This window comes from Phascolarctos cinereus, unplaced genomic scaffold, assembly GCF_003287225.1.
Source record: "Phascolarctos cinereus isolate Bilbo 61053 unplaced genomic scaffold, phaCin_HiC Scaffold_2;HRSCAF=192, whole genome shotgun sequence".
NCBI lineage: Eukaryota > Metazoa > Chordata > Mammalia > Diprotodontia > Phascolarctidae > Phascolarctos > Phascolarctos cinereus.
The window spans coordinates 19,693,236-19,711,156 of NW_027555625.1; the positions used below are offsets into that span (position 1 = coordinate 19,693,236).

General features: G+C 39.3%; 1 protein-coding gene across 2 annotated transcripts in view; it reads right to left on the reverse strand.

The window, feature by feature from the left end:
* ADAM28 (ADAM metallopeptidase domain 28) overlaps positions 1 to 17,921 on the reverse strand; it is a 90,382-nt gene that overhangs the window by 27,439 nt on the left and 45,022 nt on the right. For both annotated transcript variants that reach the window (XM_021001188.2, XM_021001187.2), the window contains exons 8-14: positions 16,331 to 16,402; positions 13,580 to 13,749; positions 12,260 to 12,344; positions 8,170 to 8,300; positions 7,393 to 7,570; positions 5,437 to 5,526; positions 1,461 to 1,656 (exon numbers count right to left, since the gene is read on the reverse strand). In XM_021001188.2, the coding sequence (XP_020856847.1) occupies positions 1,461 to 1,656; positions 5,437 to 5,526; positions 7,393 to 7,570; positions 8,170 to 8,300; positions 12,260 to 12,344; positions 13,580 to 13,749; positions 16,331 to 16,402 (922 nt within the window). The remainder of the gene's footprint in view (positions 1 to 1,460; positions 1,657 to 5,436; positions 5,527 to 7,392; positions 7,571 to 8,169; positions 8,301 to 12,259; positions 12,345 to 13,579; positions 13,750 to 16,330; positions 16,403 to 17,921) is intronic.

Here is a 17,921-nt window from a genome sequence, read left to right on the forward strand (position 1 = left end):
GGGGCACGACAAATAGGCTGTATCTGCGTTTTGCCAAAATATGAATTTAAAATGATTCATCAAGATGTTCTTTTAGTGAAGTGCTGAGTATTTAAATATTTAGAAAGCTCTGCCTGAAGTTTTCACTGTTTATCCAACTGTGTAGAAATAGCCACCGAAAGATGGAATTCACCTATTACCGTTGGAAGCCCACAGAATAATCTCAGAGAAATCGGGAGCAGGCAGTGTATGCTAGAGAGGAAAGACTGCTCTGTTTGGCTGGAGGACCTGGGTTCAGCTTACCTGGGAAGAACCCATGACCTGTGACCTTAGCCTGGTTATTTAATCTGTCCCAGTCTGAATTTCTTAAGTATAAAAAGGAGGGGGTTGCTCTAGTTAACTTATAAGGTCTTTCCTGGCTTGAAATCTATGATCCTAAGACCAGTCAGCAGTAGCCTGGAGAGCATTTAAGAAGACTAGAGTCAACTTGTCATAGCCTATATGAAAACAACAACTGGCCTATTTGTGAATTCATAATAGTTGAAATGAATAAGGAAATTAAAGATTTCTAAAATGGTTTACATAGATTACCTCCTTTGGGCCTCTCAACAAAATTGTGTAATGGGTGCTACTATTATTCCCATTCCACATGTGAAGAAACTCAGGCTGAGGGAGGTTAAGTGACTCAGCAAGAGGATTTGAATCCAAATCCTCTGTTCTAGCCAATGTATCAGATTGGTACAAAGTTCTTCCTGATCAATTATCCCTTTCTTCAAAGGATTATGGGATGAGATCAACCAGTTTTCTGTAGGAAAGCATAGCTTCAGATAAAATGGCAGTAAAAAGAGATGTGTGACAAAAACTTCAGCATGCCAATGACTATAAACCAAGAGGCAATGAGCAGCTACATGTTGCCATAATGCACAGAGCACTGGGCCTGAAATCAGGAAGACTTGAGTTCAAATCTGGCCTCAGACACATAACACTTACTAGCTGTGTGATTCTGGGCAAGTCGCTTAACCCCAATTACCTCACAAAAGAAAAAAAAAGAGATAAAACAAATACGTGTTCCCTCCCTCCCCAATAAATCAATAAACAAATATCTACAATAATAGCTAATATTTTTAAGATTTGCAAAGTGCTTTACACACACACATACACAAACACACACACATATGTATTATCTCATGTAATTTTCACAACAATGCCATGAAGTAGGCACTATAATTACTGCCATCTTTTGGATGAGGAAACAGAGGCACAGAGACTTTAGCTGACTTGCCTAAAGTCAAAAAGCTAGCTAGTTCATGCCTGAGACAACCTTTGAACTCAGATTTTCTTGACTCCAGGTGTAATATTCTCTCCACTGCCTCACCTAGCTGCCTATCAGTCTTCCCCATAAGCACTGGGCATGTAAAGAGAGAATGAAAATAATCCTTGCCTTCAAAGGTTAAAACCCTAAATGCCCCTTCAACTCTTACCTTTCCCCCAAAGACTGACACACTGGTCTTGAAGGGTTGGGCACTTTCCCATCAGGCAGTAACCTTGCCCATTTTGGCAGGGAAATCCGTTGACTCGGAATCGGTCCTCGGGACAGCTCCCAGACTTGCCGTCACACATTTCTGGCAGGTCACAGTCATCTTTTGTTGGCCTACACAGGGTCCCAGCTTTTTTGATCTAGAAGAAAAGGAAAAAAAAGAATAAGAGGAAGTGTCTTTGTTTCTGACCCTGGTGCCAGGCAGCAGGCAGCATGGTGAAGTGGAAAGAGCACTGGGGCTAGGGACAGAACACCTGGGTTCAAATCCTGGTTCTGCCACTCTGGGCTCTTATGACTTTGTACAAAGTCATTTAAATTTTCTGGGCCTCACATTCCTGTCTGCAAAGTGAGGAGGAATGGATTTGTATGCCTCTGGGGTCCCTTCCAGATCTAAATCTGTGAGCATATAAACCTTGTCTAGGAAGAAAGAGAAACAAAGAAAAGAGGGAAGGAAGGGTATAAAGGAAGACCCAAAGAAAGAATGAAAGAAAGAAAATGATAAAAGAAAGAAAAGAAAAATATTTTGTCTCTTTGCTTTGTTGGCAATTAAAGTACTCAATTTGTTCCATTTGTTTATTCGAAGGCACTGGTTACATGTCTATACTTTCCATTTGTCTCCTGTCTCATTTCTCTAAGATACAAATGCCTCAGAATTTAGAATCTCACACTTTCAAACTGGAAGAGATCTTCAAGGCCATGAAGTTCAGCTGTCTCATTTTATAGATCATGAAATCAGGGTGAAGTTAGAGACCTTTGGCATGGTATTTAACCTTCAAAGCTAGCAGCTACCATATATGTCAAATGAGGAGGCTGGGCCCAGTGACCTCCACAGTCCCTTGCAGCTCCACAACTCTGATCCCTTCACTTCACAGATAAAGAAACAGCAGTGAAGAGAGGTCACACAATATATCCAAGGACCCACAGTTAGTAAAGGTCTATGGCAGGATTTGTACTCATCCTTCTAGATACCAAGCCCAGGACTCTCACCTCTTTTATTATCTTCTTTTTATTTTACAAATGAGGAAAATTGAGGCCCAGAGAGATGAGGTGACTTTCCATAAATACCTTCTTTCAATTTGTGAATACTATAAGGATCTGTGATTTGATCTGCCAGGATTGATCCCTGCACCAACACAGGCTTTAACTCCCATGATAATTTATTAGCTGGTCTTCTACAGTGGCTGGGGCAGAAATAGTCCTCACCCTGTGGTCAAAAGTGTTACTAAGCATCTGACAACTGAGCTGGCCTAGTGGTCCAAGAAAAGAAGTAAAAGCCTTCCCATCAGTGCCCTTTCAGGCCTGGAAACATTTGCCAGATCTCATGTGCCACAGGCAGAGGCTGAAAAAGGCAGGTTCCCAACCTCCTTCCCTTCATTATCCCCAATCTTTACCTCTGAATGAAATGCTGGGGAAACCTCTGGGTGGAGGAGAAACAATCTTAGAAATTTAAAAAAAAACTAGAAGGGAAGGATGTGTCTCAAGAATTTTTAAAGACCTTAGAAGAAGATAATTGTTTCAATATTTGGCAAGGATTACACAGTTGGTTGGGGGATGGAAAAGAGAGAGAGAGGAAGAAGAAGAAGAAGAAGAAGAAGAAGAAGAAGAAGAAGAAGAAGAAGAAGAAGAAGAAGAAGAAGAAGAAGAAGAAGAAGAAGAAGAAGAAGAAGAAGAAGAAGAAGAAGAAGAAGAAGAAGAAGAGGTGGAGGAGGAGGAGAAGAAGGAGGGAGAAAGAAGGTAGGAAAATAGAGAGAGGTAGATATGTTGATAGATGGATAGAGGTTAAGTGGCGTGTACATACATATGTACTATATATGTGCACATACATATATAGTACATGTGTGTACAAACACCTACTTTCCAGCATTGATGTGAGGATCACATGAGATAACATGTATGTAAAGGATTTTGCAAACTTTAAAGTATGAGGGAAATGCTAATGACTATTATTACAGATGTTTGTGGATTGTTTCATTAGGGAGGATGGGAATAAGTGTTTATTAAGGGACTATTATGTGCCAGGCACAGTGCTAAATGTTTTTACAAATATTATTTCATTTGATCCTCAGGACAACCCAAGGAGGTCGGTGCTATTTTTGCTATCTTTGAGTTGAGGAAACTGAGACATAGAGAGATTAAGAGACTTGCCCAGGGTCACACAGGCAGTAATTGATACATGCTTGAACTCAGGTCTAACACTATCTCCACTGGCCCACCTAGCTGCCTATCAGGCATCTATATTGTTCCAGGCATTGTGTATTAGCCATTGGAGATGATATTAATAATATTAATAATGATGATGATGATGATAATGATGATTAGAAAAAATAATAGCTAACTTTTAGATAATGCCTACTATGTGCCAGGCACTATGTTAAACACTTTTAAATTATTATTTTATCTGAGCCTCACAACAAGTCTAAGACATAGATGTCATTATTATTCCCATTTTAAAGATGAGGAAAATGAGGCACATGTCATCTCATCTGATCTTTAAGACAACCTTTCCAGGTAAATGCAATTATTATCCCCATTTTACTGATGAGGAAACTGAGGTAGACAGTGGTTAAGTGACTTGCCCAGGGTCACACAGTTAATAAATATGTGCAGCTGGATTGAAACTCAGGTCTTTCTGACTCCAGGTCCTGCATTCTGTCCTTTGTGCCACCTCTCTTTAAAGTTTGATAAATCATAAAAGCACTAGGAGGCATAGTTAGAGACAAAAGCAGATCTTTTCTTGTAATTTCCTTTAGTTCCTGAATAGATGTGCACAGCTATGGCACCAGCCCAAATCCTCGGTTCTGAGAGGCCTGTAGGCCCAGTGACCTCCACGATAGATTCCTCTCGATTGACCCCTGGGGCATTATTTGTCCTCTTTGAAAATGAAGGACAGACAACAACAGTCCAGCCCTCTCTGGCTTCTTTCACTGTTCGACCTTGAGCTACCTAATCCTTCAAGCTCAGCTTCTTCCCCTCCACTACCCGCCCCTCTAAATCTCCACAGTCCCGAGATGTCTCACCATTTTTATACAAGTTCCATGGTTTGGGACCAAACCCCTCATCTTCCAGGTACAAGCCCTGTTCATATTTCATTTTGGTTAATTGATTGACACAAGAAGTATTCTTACTTAACAAAGGTTAAGTTTAAGTGGGATAAGTGAATCACTGGAAATCATTAATAATTATATAAATAGTAGTGATGCAAGCTGGGAATACTTTGAACAAAGCACATGAAAATATAATTAACTTATCTTTGGAGATCACTTGTATTCTCTTTTAGTAAAAATGTGGTGCCTTGTATTCAGCTAGGCAGTGCTCATGTCTGAAAGGAGCTGGGAAGATGCCTTGATGTCAAATCGTGAGCCACCTACGAAGCTATCAAAACAATGATCATGGACTTGATCAGCCCTGCCTCCTCCTCAAGCCCCCAGGGCCCACTTTCTCGGAGTACTTAGAGTATCAGTCAGCTCTCTTGACACGAGCTCCTCACATCTCATTATGTGAAATATTGGCTTCACATATTAATGTGACTCAGATAATCATACATAAGAATGACACACACAGGGTCTGTTTCTCATATGATCCAGCTTGTGTGTTCTTTGGGAAATCTTGTGAGATGGAAATAACCAAAAGTTTTCCTGATCCTCCCTTTTCAGGGTCTACCCCTCTTCCAATGACTTTGTTTTACAAGTGTCTGTAGGGAAGTTTGTGATTGATGCCGAATTGTTTATTTTGTTGTGTGTGCTGTTTTGATTCTTTCTACCACCTTGACCCTCTGGCTTCTACTTTCAATGACTAATTAAAGGAACCTAGAATTGGAATATATTCTTGCAATTGTTATTATATTATCACAATTATTGTCTTCACTAGCATTGTTGTCCTCATTATTTTTTACTTATATGGAATACTGGTCATTGTCTTACCTGGCAGTTTTCACAGCATTCTCCAAATGCACACTTAAAATTTGGTTTGATTTTACATATTGTGGCATCGCAGCAAACATTGGAACATTCCTACAAAAAAATCATCAAGAGAAAGCATTAAAAAGGCTAGGTTTTCTTTTAGGCCCTCAACACACTCTATTAACGCAATCATTCTTAGGTAGGCACAGAGATTGTTGAGACCAGGACCTATATATCTATTTTATTTATTTGTATCTATTATATATATACATATATATGTGTGTGTGTGTTATATTAATATAACTAATATAACACATTAATAATTATATAACCAATATATTAAAATAATAAATGAATACATCATATTTATGTATATATTTTGTGATTATTTACATGTATTTTATATCTATTTATTTTTATTGGTATCCCTCTTTTCTCTGTCTCATTAATTATTGACTCTGGCATATAATAGGATAGGAGATGGACTTTTGATTCTATATGTACGGAGAACTCTCAGATGGAGAAACTCCCTCCACCAATATGTATTGGCACCTTCTCTGCAGCTAATAGCCCTAGAAGTTAAGTGACTCACCCACAGTCACACAACCAGTATGCACCAGACTTGCTTAGACTTGAATCCAGGTGTTCCTGCCTTAGAAGCCATCTCTCTCCTCTATTCCATACTACCTCAATATATTTTTATTGAGCTGAATTGAAAACAACTGCATTACCTAAACAGTCTACTTCAATTACTTAGATATTTCTATTATTAGGACTTAAATTGTATTTATATAAACCTACCCCACCCTCTCTCTAAAAAATCATACTGGTTCTTTGACTTATTGACTAAGGAGATATTTATTACCAATTACTTCTATCTACTAGTAGTGAAATCAGGTCAATCATTTTCTGGGCCTCAGTTTACTCAGCTGCAAAATGAAGATCAAAGTAATAATAGAAGCAAAAGTTCAGTCAGTCTTCTATTATAACAATAATAGTTAACATTTAAATAAGGAATTAAGGCTTACCGTGAATTTTACATTTATTATATCATTGATCCCAACAACAACCTGAGAGATAGGTGTTCTTATTTATATCTCCATTTTTATAAATGAGGAAACTGAGGCTGTGAGTAATTAAGTGATTCACCCAAGGTTTCACAGATAGTAAATGTTTGAGGTGTGGTTTGAAGTCAGGTCTTCCTGACCCCAAGTCCAGAACTCTATTCACTGAACCACTAGGCATCTGTTTTATGCTGTATTATCATACACTGTAGCTTATATGCCAAAGACAAGAAGTGCTTCATGGGAGGCAGACAATATGGATTTAGACTTACTCTTCTCTCCTGATATCTACATTATTATAGTTGGTAATGATGATGTGCTAGTTATAATGATAATGAAGGTTAATAGTGGTGCTATTATGAGCCTCAAGAATTGTGTGTGGCCAAAGACTTTCTGAAGACACTTATGGGGGGTCAGTATCTTACAGCAGAGTGGAACCCTGAAAGGAAGAGAGGGGCTGCAAAATACTTTCCTTCATAATTTCATAGAGCACAAGCCTCATAAGGAGGATCCAAATGGGAAAACATCATAAGAGAATCATAACCAAATGCAGATAATGAGTCCAACATCATTTTCAGGTACCTTCCCATGGTATAAACAGAGAACACTCATAGCTAGCAACAATACATAGCACTTTCAGATTCACAAAGTATTTTAAAGATATTATCATAGCAGTAAGAAGTAGATGGTATTATTAACATCTTCCATTAACATCTAATATCTTCCATCTTACAGATGAGGCCAAGAGAGGTTCAGAGACTTGCCCCAGAGTCACCCAGCTAAGTAAACATCTGAGGCTGCATTCGAACTCAGGTCTTCCTGACTCCAGACCCCAGTGTTCTACTCATTGCACTACATAGCTGTTTCTAATCAGAAATGGTGTCTGGGTCATGGAATAAGAAGTTTTTAGTACCTCTGGGGACCCACAATCACATTCTTCTCCTGATTCTACTAGCAGGTTCCCACAGATTGGGGTAGATATTATATCACTAGGTAAAGGGACATTCTTCAGGCAGCTTGGTGATGCTATTCTCAGGAATTTCTCTAAGCTGCTGCGACTACAGGAACTGAAGTCCTTGGGTATATAAAAGCTGTTGGGATAAGAAATAAGAGTAAGGATTATATAGCGCATGGGTGTTCATCCAACCCTATCATGTTATAAATGAGGAAGGTGAGGCCAAGAGAATCAAAGTGACTTGCCCAGAGTCACACAGTCCATAAGAATCTAACACAAGCTTGGAGGATGACAGCTTCAAAGCTGAAAGGGACATTACCAGCCATTCAGTCCAATGTCCCCTCCTGGGTTAGGAAACTAAGGTCCAAAAGAGGAAATGATTTCCCTAGATTAACACAGCTAGTAAACAACTGAGCTAGAATTGGAATTCAGTTGTTCCTTCTTCAAACTTCAGCACTATTCAATATCTTCCACAAAAAAAACCCACAAACACACACACACACACACACACACACACACACACACATACACACACAAAACATGAGAAACACCTTCCCCTTCCTTCCCCTCATTGTCACAGAAAGCACTTGTGTTCCACAGAACGCAGTTTGAGAATCCAAAACTCTCATCAGACCATGAAAAATGGGACTGGCCATTGGTATACGCCATGTTCATTCCCTAATGAGCAAGAAATGTAAAGTGTTTGATGGAATTTGTGCTACAAGGAGGCCTCACCTGAGCGCCCAATCCATCACACATATTGAAGAAGGGCACTTGCACACATAGGTGTCATGGTACATTCCAAAATTATGGCCCATTTCATGGGCCATTGTTCCTGCAACCCTGAGGAGCTCGTAACTGTGGTCCTAGAGGCACAAATTTAAGAAAAGAAGTATCAGGAGGACAGTGAATGCTCTGGTTTCCTTAACTGGGCTATCTCAGCAACTAGGATTAAGAAGCAAGTGACTGACTTCTCAGGGTATTTCTGGAATGTTGGTCAAGGCCCTTGGGGAACAACCCGCAAACTCCCAGAGCAATAATATGCCCCTGGTGCTTAGCACAGCACCTACCCTGTGACTCACAAAGCACAAAAGCCCACAAAGTGCTAGTTATTGTTATTGTATTATACTATGGATTCCTCATGATTTGGCTCGTGAGAGTGCATTAGGAAGTGCTACGACAGTTCAAAGAGTTTATGGAGTAGGAAGACCTGGGTTTAAATTGTGCATCCGCCCCTTCCTACCTATGTGAGACATGGTAACCTCTTCTATAAAGGGAAGAAATTGGACAAATTGGTCTCTAAAATGACATCGATGACCTTATAACCTTGTTGAAGCTAATTAAGGACAGGGAAAATGGTATAATTGTTCCCTTCCCTATTCCTCAGAGCACCTAATATAAGCATTTTTCTTTTGTTTTGTTTTCTTTTTGTTTTGGGGGGCAGAGCATGAGGCATACTTCAGAAGGCCAACTGCCTTCATTTAAGACACTGTATTGACTAACTCTGCCTGCTCTCCTCCTCAATTGAATTTGTTTTCATTTATTATTATTATTATTATTATTATTATTATTATTATTATTTTCACATACTGAATGATAAACTGGAAATGAGGGCACCATTTGTTATCCTTGCCCTGGCCATGTCTGCTACTATTGCTCTGAGTGGGCAGGATTATTAATTATGATAATCCACTTCTATCTTCCTAGGGTATACTCTAAGTAACTTTCTTTTTAAAAAATATTTATTTTTAACATTTTTTTAAATGTTGAGTTCCAAATTTTCTTCCTCCTTTCTCTGCCTCTCCCATTATGAAGGCAAGAAATGATATCGATTCTACATTCTGTACATAACTTTCTTCACATTCCACTTTGACTGCATAACAAATTAATTGCCCAGTTGACAGTCTCTCTAAAGGCCAAACTTCACAAGCTGAGTTCTCAAACTCTGCATCCTCAGGTGCCAGTGGGAAAAAAAAAACCAGATTCACTTGAATCCACCCCAGATGCTAGCTGTGTGGCCGTGACAGGCTGCTTACCTTGTCTGTGTCTCAGTTTCCTCATCTGTAAAATGAGAGGGTTGAACCCAGTGGCATTGAATGTCTCATCCAGCTCTAAATCTGTGTTGCTATGATTCCATGATGAACGAAGAATAAAAATATCTTGTGCTTTTGTGTGTGTGTGTGTGTATGTGTAACACTACTATATGCCAACTACTGTGATGAGTGCTTTTTACAAATGTTACCTCCATTGATCTTCACAACAACCCTGTGAGCTAAATGTTATGACTATTATTCTCATTTTCTGGATGAGGAAACTGAGTCAAAAAGAGGCTAAGTCTGGCTTGCTCAGAGTCACACAGCTAGTAAGCATCTGAAGCTGGATTATGAACTTATGTCTTCCTGACTCCAGGACCAGTTTTCTATCCTCTGTGCCACCATTGTACCAAAAGTTTCTCCAGCTGTGCTACCCAGCTGCTTCTTTCGTGCTAATAGCTGCTGCTACAAGAAAAAGTGAGTCATTTCCTGTTCTCAAGGTGCTTACACTAGACTGGAGAGGACAACATATAAACAAAAGCTTAGCTTCAGGCTAGGTGGAAAAGCTAGGGGTTCAGCACTGGTCAGATGGCAAGAGCCAAAGACGTAGATACATCCCACTGCAGATATTATCTCCACTGTGTAGTTCACAAAGCAGTGTCAGGGGCCTGCTGGAGGTAGAGGCAGGACACACAGGAAAGCCTGGCACTCCTCCATTGCACTACAGTATGGTGCTCACTCATTCTATAGGTTAGATGATGGTTTACTCTGCCCCTCTCTACCAAGGATTTCTCATGTCATGCAGGTAGCATCTCTTTTGACACAGTGGAAAGATCAGAGAAGGTCAATTTAGAGGAGCTGGATTCTCCTCCCAGCCCAGCTTTTGAGCAAGTCACTTCAGCTCTCCATGTTTTTGATAATTTCTTAGCACTTAAGGAGGTGAGCTCCAAGCTTCCGTCCAACTCAGAGTCTGTGATCCTGCAGAGGTAGAGTAGTCCATCGTGGGGCTTAAGTAACTAGAACAAAAGCTGGAACGGGAAGTAGGCTGGTTTTGGTTTTGTTTTTAATTTATTTTACTTTCAATTCATGGAATAAAACAAGTGTTTCCATAACACAATACAATAAAAGAGATGACAGCACATGAAACTGCACATCTATATCACGTACAACTTACTATTCCCTTCGAATATACAACTAAGTTATGTAAGTTTCATTTTCCCCCTTTTTAGGCCCTCTTGTGACTCATTTTTGAAGAGGTAGAAGGGAGAGGCTTTGGCAGGAATGAAGAAAGGGAGTGGATGGTCTTGGGGAAATGACTGGGGGTTGGGAGAGGGGAGGAAAGTGACTATTAAGCTGTCTAATAAGTAGAACTGTTACCAGAATTTGATTAGTATGTTCTAGCATATTGGAGAATTTTGTATTTTGCTTTGAAATACTATAAATCACAAACAGAAATGACATATCAGATATTCTCAGATGCATGGGGTAATACTGTCTCTCTCTCTCTCTCTCTCTCTCTCTCTCTCTCTTTCTCTCTCTCTCTCTCTCTCTCTCTGTGTGTGTGTGTCTCTTGTCTCTCTGTCTCTCTCTGCATCTGTCTAGCTCTCCCCTTCTTTCTTTATTCCTCCTCCCTCCCTTCTCCCTGTCTCTGTTTCTTTCTGTCTCTCTCTCCTCCCCTTTTCCCTCTTCCTTCTCTCCCTCTCCCTCCTTTCTCTCTCTCTTCCATCTCTGTCTCTTTCTCTCACTGTCTCTGTCTGTCTCTCTCTCCCCCTCCTCTCTTTCTCCTTTTCTCTCTCCCTTCTCCCTGTCTCTGTTTCTCTCTATCTCTTTCTCCTGCCATCCCTCCTTTTTCCCCTCTCATTTTTCTTTCCTTTCTTTCACTATCTCTCTCCTCTATCTGTCTTGTTCTGTCTTTCTCATCATAGATGCTCAGAATTAGAATAATTTAATTAGTTACAAATTGTCTATGGCAGGTTTGTGCCTAAAACACATAGTAAGCTTTTCCTTCCACAGGCAATAAGGAAGTCATGGCCAGAAATTTATGGAGGTCTATTCTTTACCAAGTCAAGCTGAGGTGGTAATGAGGTATACAAGCTTGAAGTCAAGCATTAGATGAAAGGAAAGTCATGAGGAATAGCATGATATAAGATTCTAAGATCATAAGTTTGAAGCTAGAAGAGACTAAAAAGGCCATCTAGTCCAACTATTTTATTTTACAGACAATGAAACTAAGCCTGAGAATATTTAAATGAATTACCCAAGGCCACACAAGACGTGAGTTGGAGAGCTAGGATTTGATCAAGGCTTTTGAACTCTAAATTTAGCACACTTTCTATTATCACATCATTCTTTCATGGGGCCAGTAGGTAGTAAGATCATTTAGAAATACATGAAGAGATAATAAGATATGATGGATAAGGGAAAGGGAGAGAAGAGAAGATGGGATAGGCTTCACTGGGATGGGATGGGATGAGATGGGACTGGTTGAGCTAAGACAGGTAAAACAGGACAAGACAACCTGAGGCAAGATACAAAAATAAAATACAGGTTAAGATAGGATAGGGCAGGGCAGGTAGGGTAAGACTCCCACTGAGGAAAGCAAAAAAACAAAATCAGGAAAAATGTTAACAACGCAATTCAGGTACTTACATTTTGGTTTATTTGGAATAGCTTTAGTCCATATGTATTGGAGATACAAATATACACAACTTCATGGTCTCTACATGCACTTTCCTGGTCTCAAGGAAGATAACATAATAAATGGCAGAACCCCCATTTATCTCCCAACCTACCTGTACAATGCCAACGGAGTGGTAAGGAGAGCACATTGTTGACATGAATGCCAAGCCCACAGTGTGTCCAGTGAGATCTATCCCCCTAAAATAAAGGGCACATTTTAGGTGGAAATGTCTCATGTTCAGTAAGTACTCATGAAACGATGAACCATCTGGAAGTGGGCAGCATAAATAACAGCCAAGAGAAGTTTCCTTGTTGCTTCCTTCTAGGATTCCTTGTTGGGAAGGGTCATTTTCCTGGAAAGTGTTCTCTGTTTTTATACCTCAGTGATTTCAGTTTTCTTTTCAACAACTCAGTTCAATTCAATTCAATGAAGCACAATGCCTGACATATAGTAGGTACTTAATAAATGTTTATTTTCTTACTGCCTAGATCCTTCTTTTATAACCATTCCTACATAGAATCAAATGTTTAGAACTAGAAAGGACATCAGAAATCAAAACCTTTACTTTTGCAGGTATTAGCAACTGAGGCCCAGACAGACTAGACAATTTGCCCAGAGTCACATAGGTATTAAGTTCCCACCCACTCCACCATGAGGCAGCTAGATGGCTCAGAAGATAGAGCACTGCACCTGGACCAAGAAGGCCTGGATTTCAATCCAGTCTCACTCACTCTGAGCAAGCTGCTTGATGGCTATTTGACTCAGTTTCCTCATTAACAAGAATGACAATAACACCTATCTACAAGAGTTATTGTAAGGAGAAAATGAGATATCTGAAAAGTGTTTTGCAAATCTCAAAGCCCTGCAGTAATGCTATCTACTATTATAACACCCGCTTATAAATTTGAGGGCCATAACTGACTATGTTTATAAAGGTTCTATGCAACAGAAATGGTCTAATTTTGATGATAGAGTGATGCATTTGGGTTCATATTTCTTATATCACCAAAGTGTCTGAGCTAGGGGAAGTTATTTAACCTTTCTGAGACTCCATTTCCTAATTTGTGAAGTAGAAATAATCATAATGACAACAATAATACAACCTCTATTAAAGGGTTATTTTGAGACATAATTACATGCATATATAATGTTTTTTTAAACTTTAGTTATATGAAATCGTCAATGTGTACTATATGATTACTCTGAAGAGTGAAAACTCTGCTAAATTATCCAGATATTCCCAAAATATTCAGGTAACAAAAAAGTAATTGATTGAGTCATTGTTACTTCCCTTTCAAACTTAGCTGATGAAGACGTTAAATGTGGTCTGTATCTATTTAAACACAACCTCCTTGGACAATTTTTTTTTCTGAAGCATTTATTCTAGATGCTGTGGGCAGCCAGATTTATGCGTAGGATGATTGAAACTCACGTGATTAATTGGGCAACATCATGGCGTTTCATTTTGGGGAGAATACCCCCTCGCCAGTTTGAGAAATTCTCCAAAGTCACATTTGCATTGGGGCTTACTTTTATCTTATTTCCATTTGTCCATATCTCCACTCCCACTAAGGCCACTTGGATATTGAGCTTTTTGTACAACTGTTAAGAGAAAGCAAACTTTAGGACTAAGCAATTGAAACTTCCAATAACAGAGTAGCTATTCAGATTTGCAAGATTACATAAAAGCTATTATGAAACTGTATATCTTTTCATAAATCCTTGTGAGATAGTCTGGGCAATTATTTTGCAGATAAAGCATCTAAGAAATGGTGAAATAACAGTGTAGGGCAATAGTCTTCAGACTCTGGTCTTCTGACCACTTTGTTGGGGCAAGAAGAAAGGACCTCAAGGAAAACTACTAGAATTTTAGGAAGAATTTACATATTGAATATTTGGAAAGGTATGGACAAGAGTCACAAAGAATGGGCAGGCATAATTAGTTAATGGTTGCCACCTCTAGAAAGAATACCTATAATTAGGGGGAAAAAAAGAAAGAAATGGAAGGAAGGAAGGAAGGAGGAGGAGGAGGAGGAGGAGGAGGAAGAGGAGGAGGAGGAGGAGGAGAAGAAGAAGGAGAAGAAGAAGAAGAAGAAGAAGAAGAAGAAGAAGAAGAAGAAGAAGAAGAAAGGAAGGAGGAGGAGGAGGAGGAGGAGGAGGAGGAGGAGAAGGAGAAGAAGGAGAAGAAGGAGGAGGAGGAGGAGGAGGAGGAGGAGGAGGAGGAGGAGGAGGAAGAGGAGGAAAGATTTGGAGTTTATTGGTGGGCTATGTAGTATCTGTTTATCACACTTAACAAGTCGCTTAACCTTTCTGATCCTCTATTTCTTCATTTGTAAAATCAGGTTATTGGACCAGCTGTCCTGTGACATCTCTTCCAGCTCTAAGTCTCTGGTTCTCTGAATCACTAGATCTAAATCTCTTAGTTGAGTGAATGTGTGAAGTCCAGGCATTCTACTTTCATAAACCTCAGTCATGAGGCTGGATGACCACTCGCTGAGGATGCGTGGCTTATGAGTGGGAGGATGATCCTACTTTGGTTTAGAATTGGACATAAATGTTGAAGACCCTTCTGATTCTTAGAGAGCCATACTAATGAAAGAATCCCATAGCAGCATTGGAGTCTTAGCAAACAGCCTATGTGTCGGACAGGCAGGACCCTAAATCAGTAATGAGTTTTGTGGGTCTACACCTCAGATATATGCTGATATCAGGGTCTTTTTCAAGAACAACTGTATTTTTTTCCAGAAGGATCAAGCAAAGGAGGGCAGTTCAGTGATCTTTATACTTAATAGAATAAATGCAAGCTAAAAAGCAAAGCTGCTAATTATGTTTTCACAACTCGTGAATCTCTGTTCCTCTATCTGCAAGATGATAACTTCCCAAGGAAGGTGATATAAGGGAGGGCATATTAGGGGAAAGCACGCTGACTTGGGGTTGGGGAAGGATGAGATGGAGAGAAAATTGGGAACTCAAAATCTTGTCCAAGTGAGTGTTGAAAACTAAAAATAAATAAATTAATGAATCTTTAAAAAATGAAAAAAATATAATAAATTCACACACAAATTTCCAGTCTCATACCAGGATTGGCATGGACTGAACTGGTAGAGAAATAGAATTTAATTTTCAAAGGATCTTCAGAGTTCATCAAGTCTAACTGTCCCATTTTGCAGAATGAGGAAACCAAGGCTCAAAAAAGGAACAGAGGGTGCTGGTCAAATCTTAGGATGTAGGTCATGGACCTAGAGTTAACAGAGACTTCAGATGTTATCTAGTTCAACCATCTTATTTGAGGAAATTGAAGACTAAAAAGCTCAAGTAATTTGTGCTGGACCATGCTGGTAATGAGAGTCCAAGGTAGATTTCGAGCCCAAGTCATGATATTTTAGAGTTAAAGCTGAGATGGGCCTTAGAGAATATCCAATCCTTACTTTACAAAGGAGGAACTAAGCCCTGTGGAAATTATGTGACTTGCCTAGGGTCACACAGGTATCAGAGGCAGGATTTGGACCAAACTCATCTGTCTCCTGAGCCAGTGTTTTTTCTTTTGTATTTCTTTGGCCCTCAATTCAGTGCAATACCACAATGTCTGCTTAAGACTTACGATCAGAGATTCAGAACTTTAAAAAATCACACTCTGCCTACCTCCTTCAGAAGGAGAAAATGAGACCTGGGGAAGTAGTTAGTTACTTGAGGTAGAAAAGGTCAAGCTTGGATTCAAACCCAGATGTCTGACTTCAAACTGCAGTTTTCTCATTCTTGTGCTACTCTGCCTTGGACACTTAAGTACTGAGTACCTAGTGATATTCCAATAGCAGATTTTTAACGTAATTCAATAGTAGAGTCAGGTTTAAGAACAGATCACAAATGGCTTGGGACTTTTTTTGGGGGGGGGTGAATCTTGCTGATTGCACTTTGAAAAAGATACTACTGAATTTGTAGTCTATATTAACTCCTAAGCCACAGTGATATTAACTGGAAGTGTCCCCCAAAGGCAATATGTGTGAAGCATACCAGACATTACCTACCTATCCGTGTTCATGTGGTGGTGAACATATTCATTCTGCTTTCCCCAGCTGAACAGTGTCACAGATGTTAGAAATATTGGGTACCCCTAACCTTCCTAAGAAGTCCCAGGAAATGCCCTGAAACTGCTTTCATTTTGACTTAATAACACAAATCATACCATGTTGATGAAGTTGACCATATCAAAAACCCTCTGTCTTATTTGCTCTGGATTTTGATTGTACTTTTGAAACTGAAAAAAATGAAATAAACAAGTATATCAATCTCAACAGAAAGAAAATGGCGACATTATAGGGGAAAGGGGATTCCTCTAGTTCAAACAGAATTCAACTGAACTATACTGAAGTAAAGAAGACAACTATACTGTGAGACTGGAGAAGATTGCTGACTTCAGTTTTTTTTCTGTCATCATATCCTTATTATTGGTATAGAACTGATTTCAACATTTAGGGAATTCCCCATGTGGAAACTCTATCAACACAGATAAGAATTCTTTTGTATTTTATAGTCTTAGCTGTCTTGTGTCCTCAAAGTTTAAGTGATTTCTGCAGGATATGTAGCCAGTTTATGTCAAAGGGAGATCTTGAACACAGGTTATCCTCACTCCCAGGACAGTTCTCTATCAGTGGCACAAAAATTGTCAACAAACATTTAATAATTCACTACTACATGTCAGACACTGTGGTAAGCAATGGAAATACAAAGAAAGGTAGGAGCTCACAGTCTAATGAGGGAGACAACATGAAAAAACATGTTAAACAAGAGACATAAATAGTAAATAATTAACAGAAGGAAACCACTAGAACTAAGGAAGATCAGTAAAGGCTAGCTGTAGAAGGTGAGATTTTAGTTAGGACTTGAAGAAAGAGAAAGACAGAAAGTTCTATGCATAAGAGAGAGTCAACAAAAGTGCTGAGTCTAAGGATGAAGCATCTAGTTAGAAAGCCAGTGTCACTGAATTTTAGAATACATGGCTGGGGGAGGTGGGGTGGAAAGGGAAGGAGTAAGGAGCCTCTCCATTTCATTGCTTACTTTAGGTTCAGAAATTAATACAGTATGAAATTCAGCAGTCAAGACCCATGTTCTCCCTCTTCTCTGCTATCCTTTGGGCTATCCCCCATGCTTGAAAGATACCTCCTTCTCATCTGTGAATGTTAACATCTCTTTTTTTTCCTTCAACCTTACTTCCACTTGCATGCTTCTTCCTCTAAGATGTCTTCTATGATTTTTCTCCTTCCTCAAATTTTCCTAGCATTTTATCTGAATCTTTCCTTTGGGCTCATCACACAATACTTTGTGCTACATGTATTTGTATCTATCTATCTATCTATCTATCTATCTATCTATCTATCTATCTATCTATCTCCAGGGACAGCTAGGTGGTACAATGGATAGAGACTCATTTTCATAAGTTCAAATCTGGTCTGAGACACTAGCTGTGTGACCCTGGGTAAGTCACTTAACCCTGTTTGCTTCAGTTTCCTCATCTGTAAAATGAGCTAGAGAAGGAAATGGCAGATTACTCCAGTATCTTTGCTAAGAAAACCCCAAATGGAGTCATGAAGAGTAAGACATGACTGAAATGATTCAACCACAAAATCTACTTATCTGTGACTCATCTCCTATTAGATTGTCAATAGCTTGAGGTCAAGGACTATATCATTTTTATCTTTATATCTCCAACTCCTATCATAGGATACATGATATAGTCAGCTTTGTAAACTTTGCTATGATATACCCTTCCCAGTCTA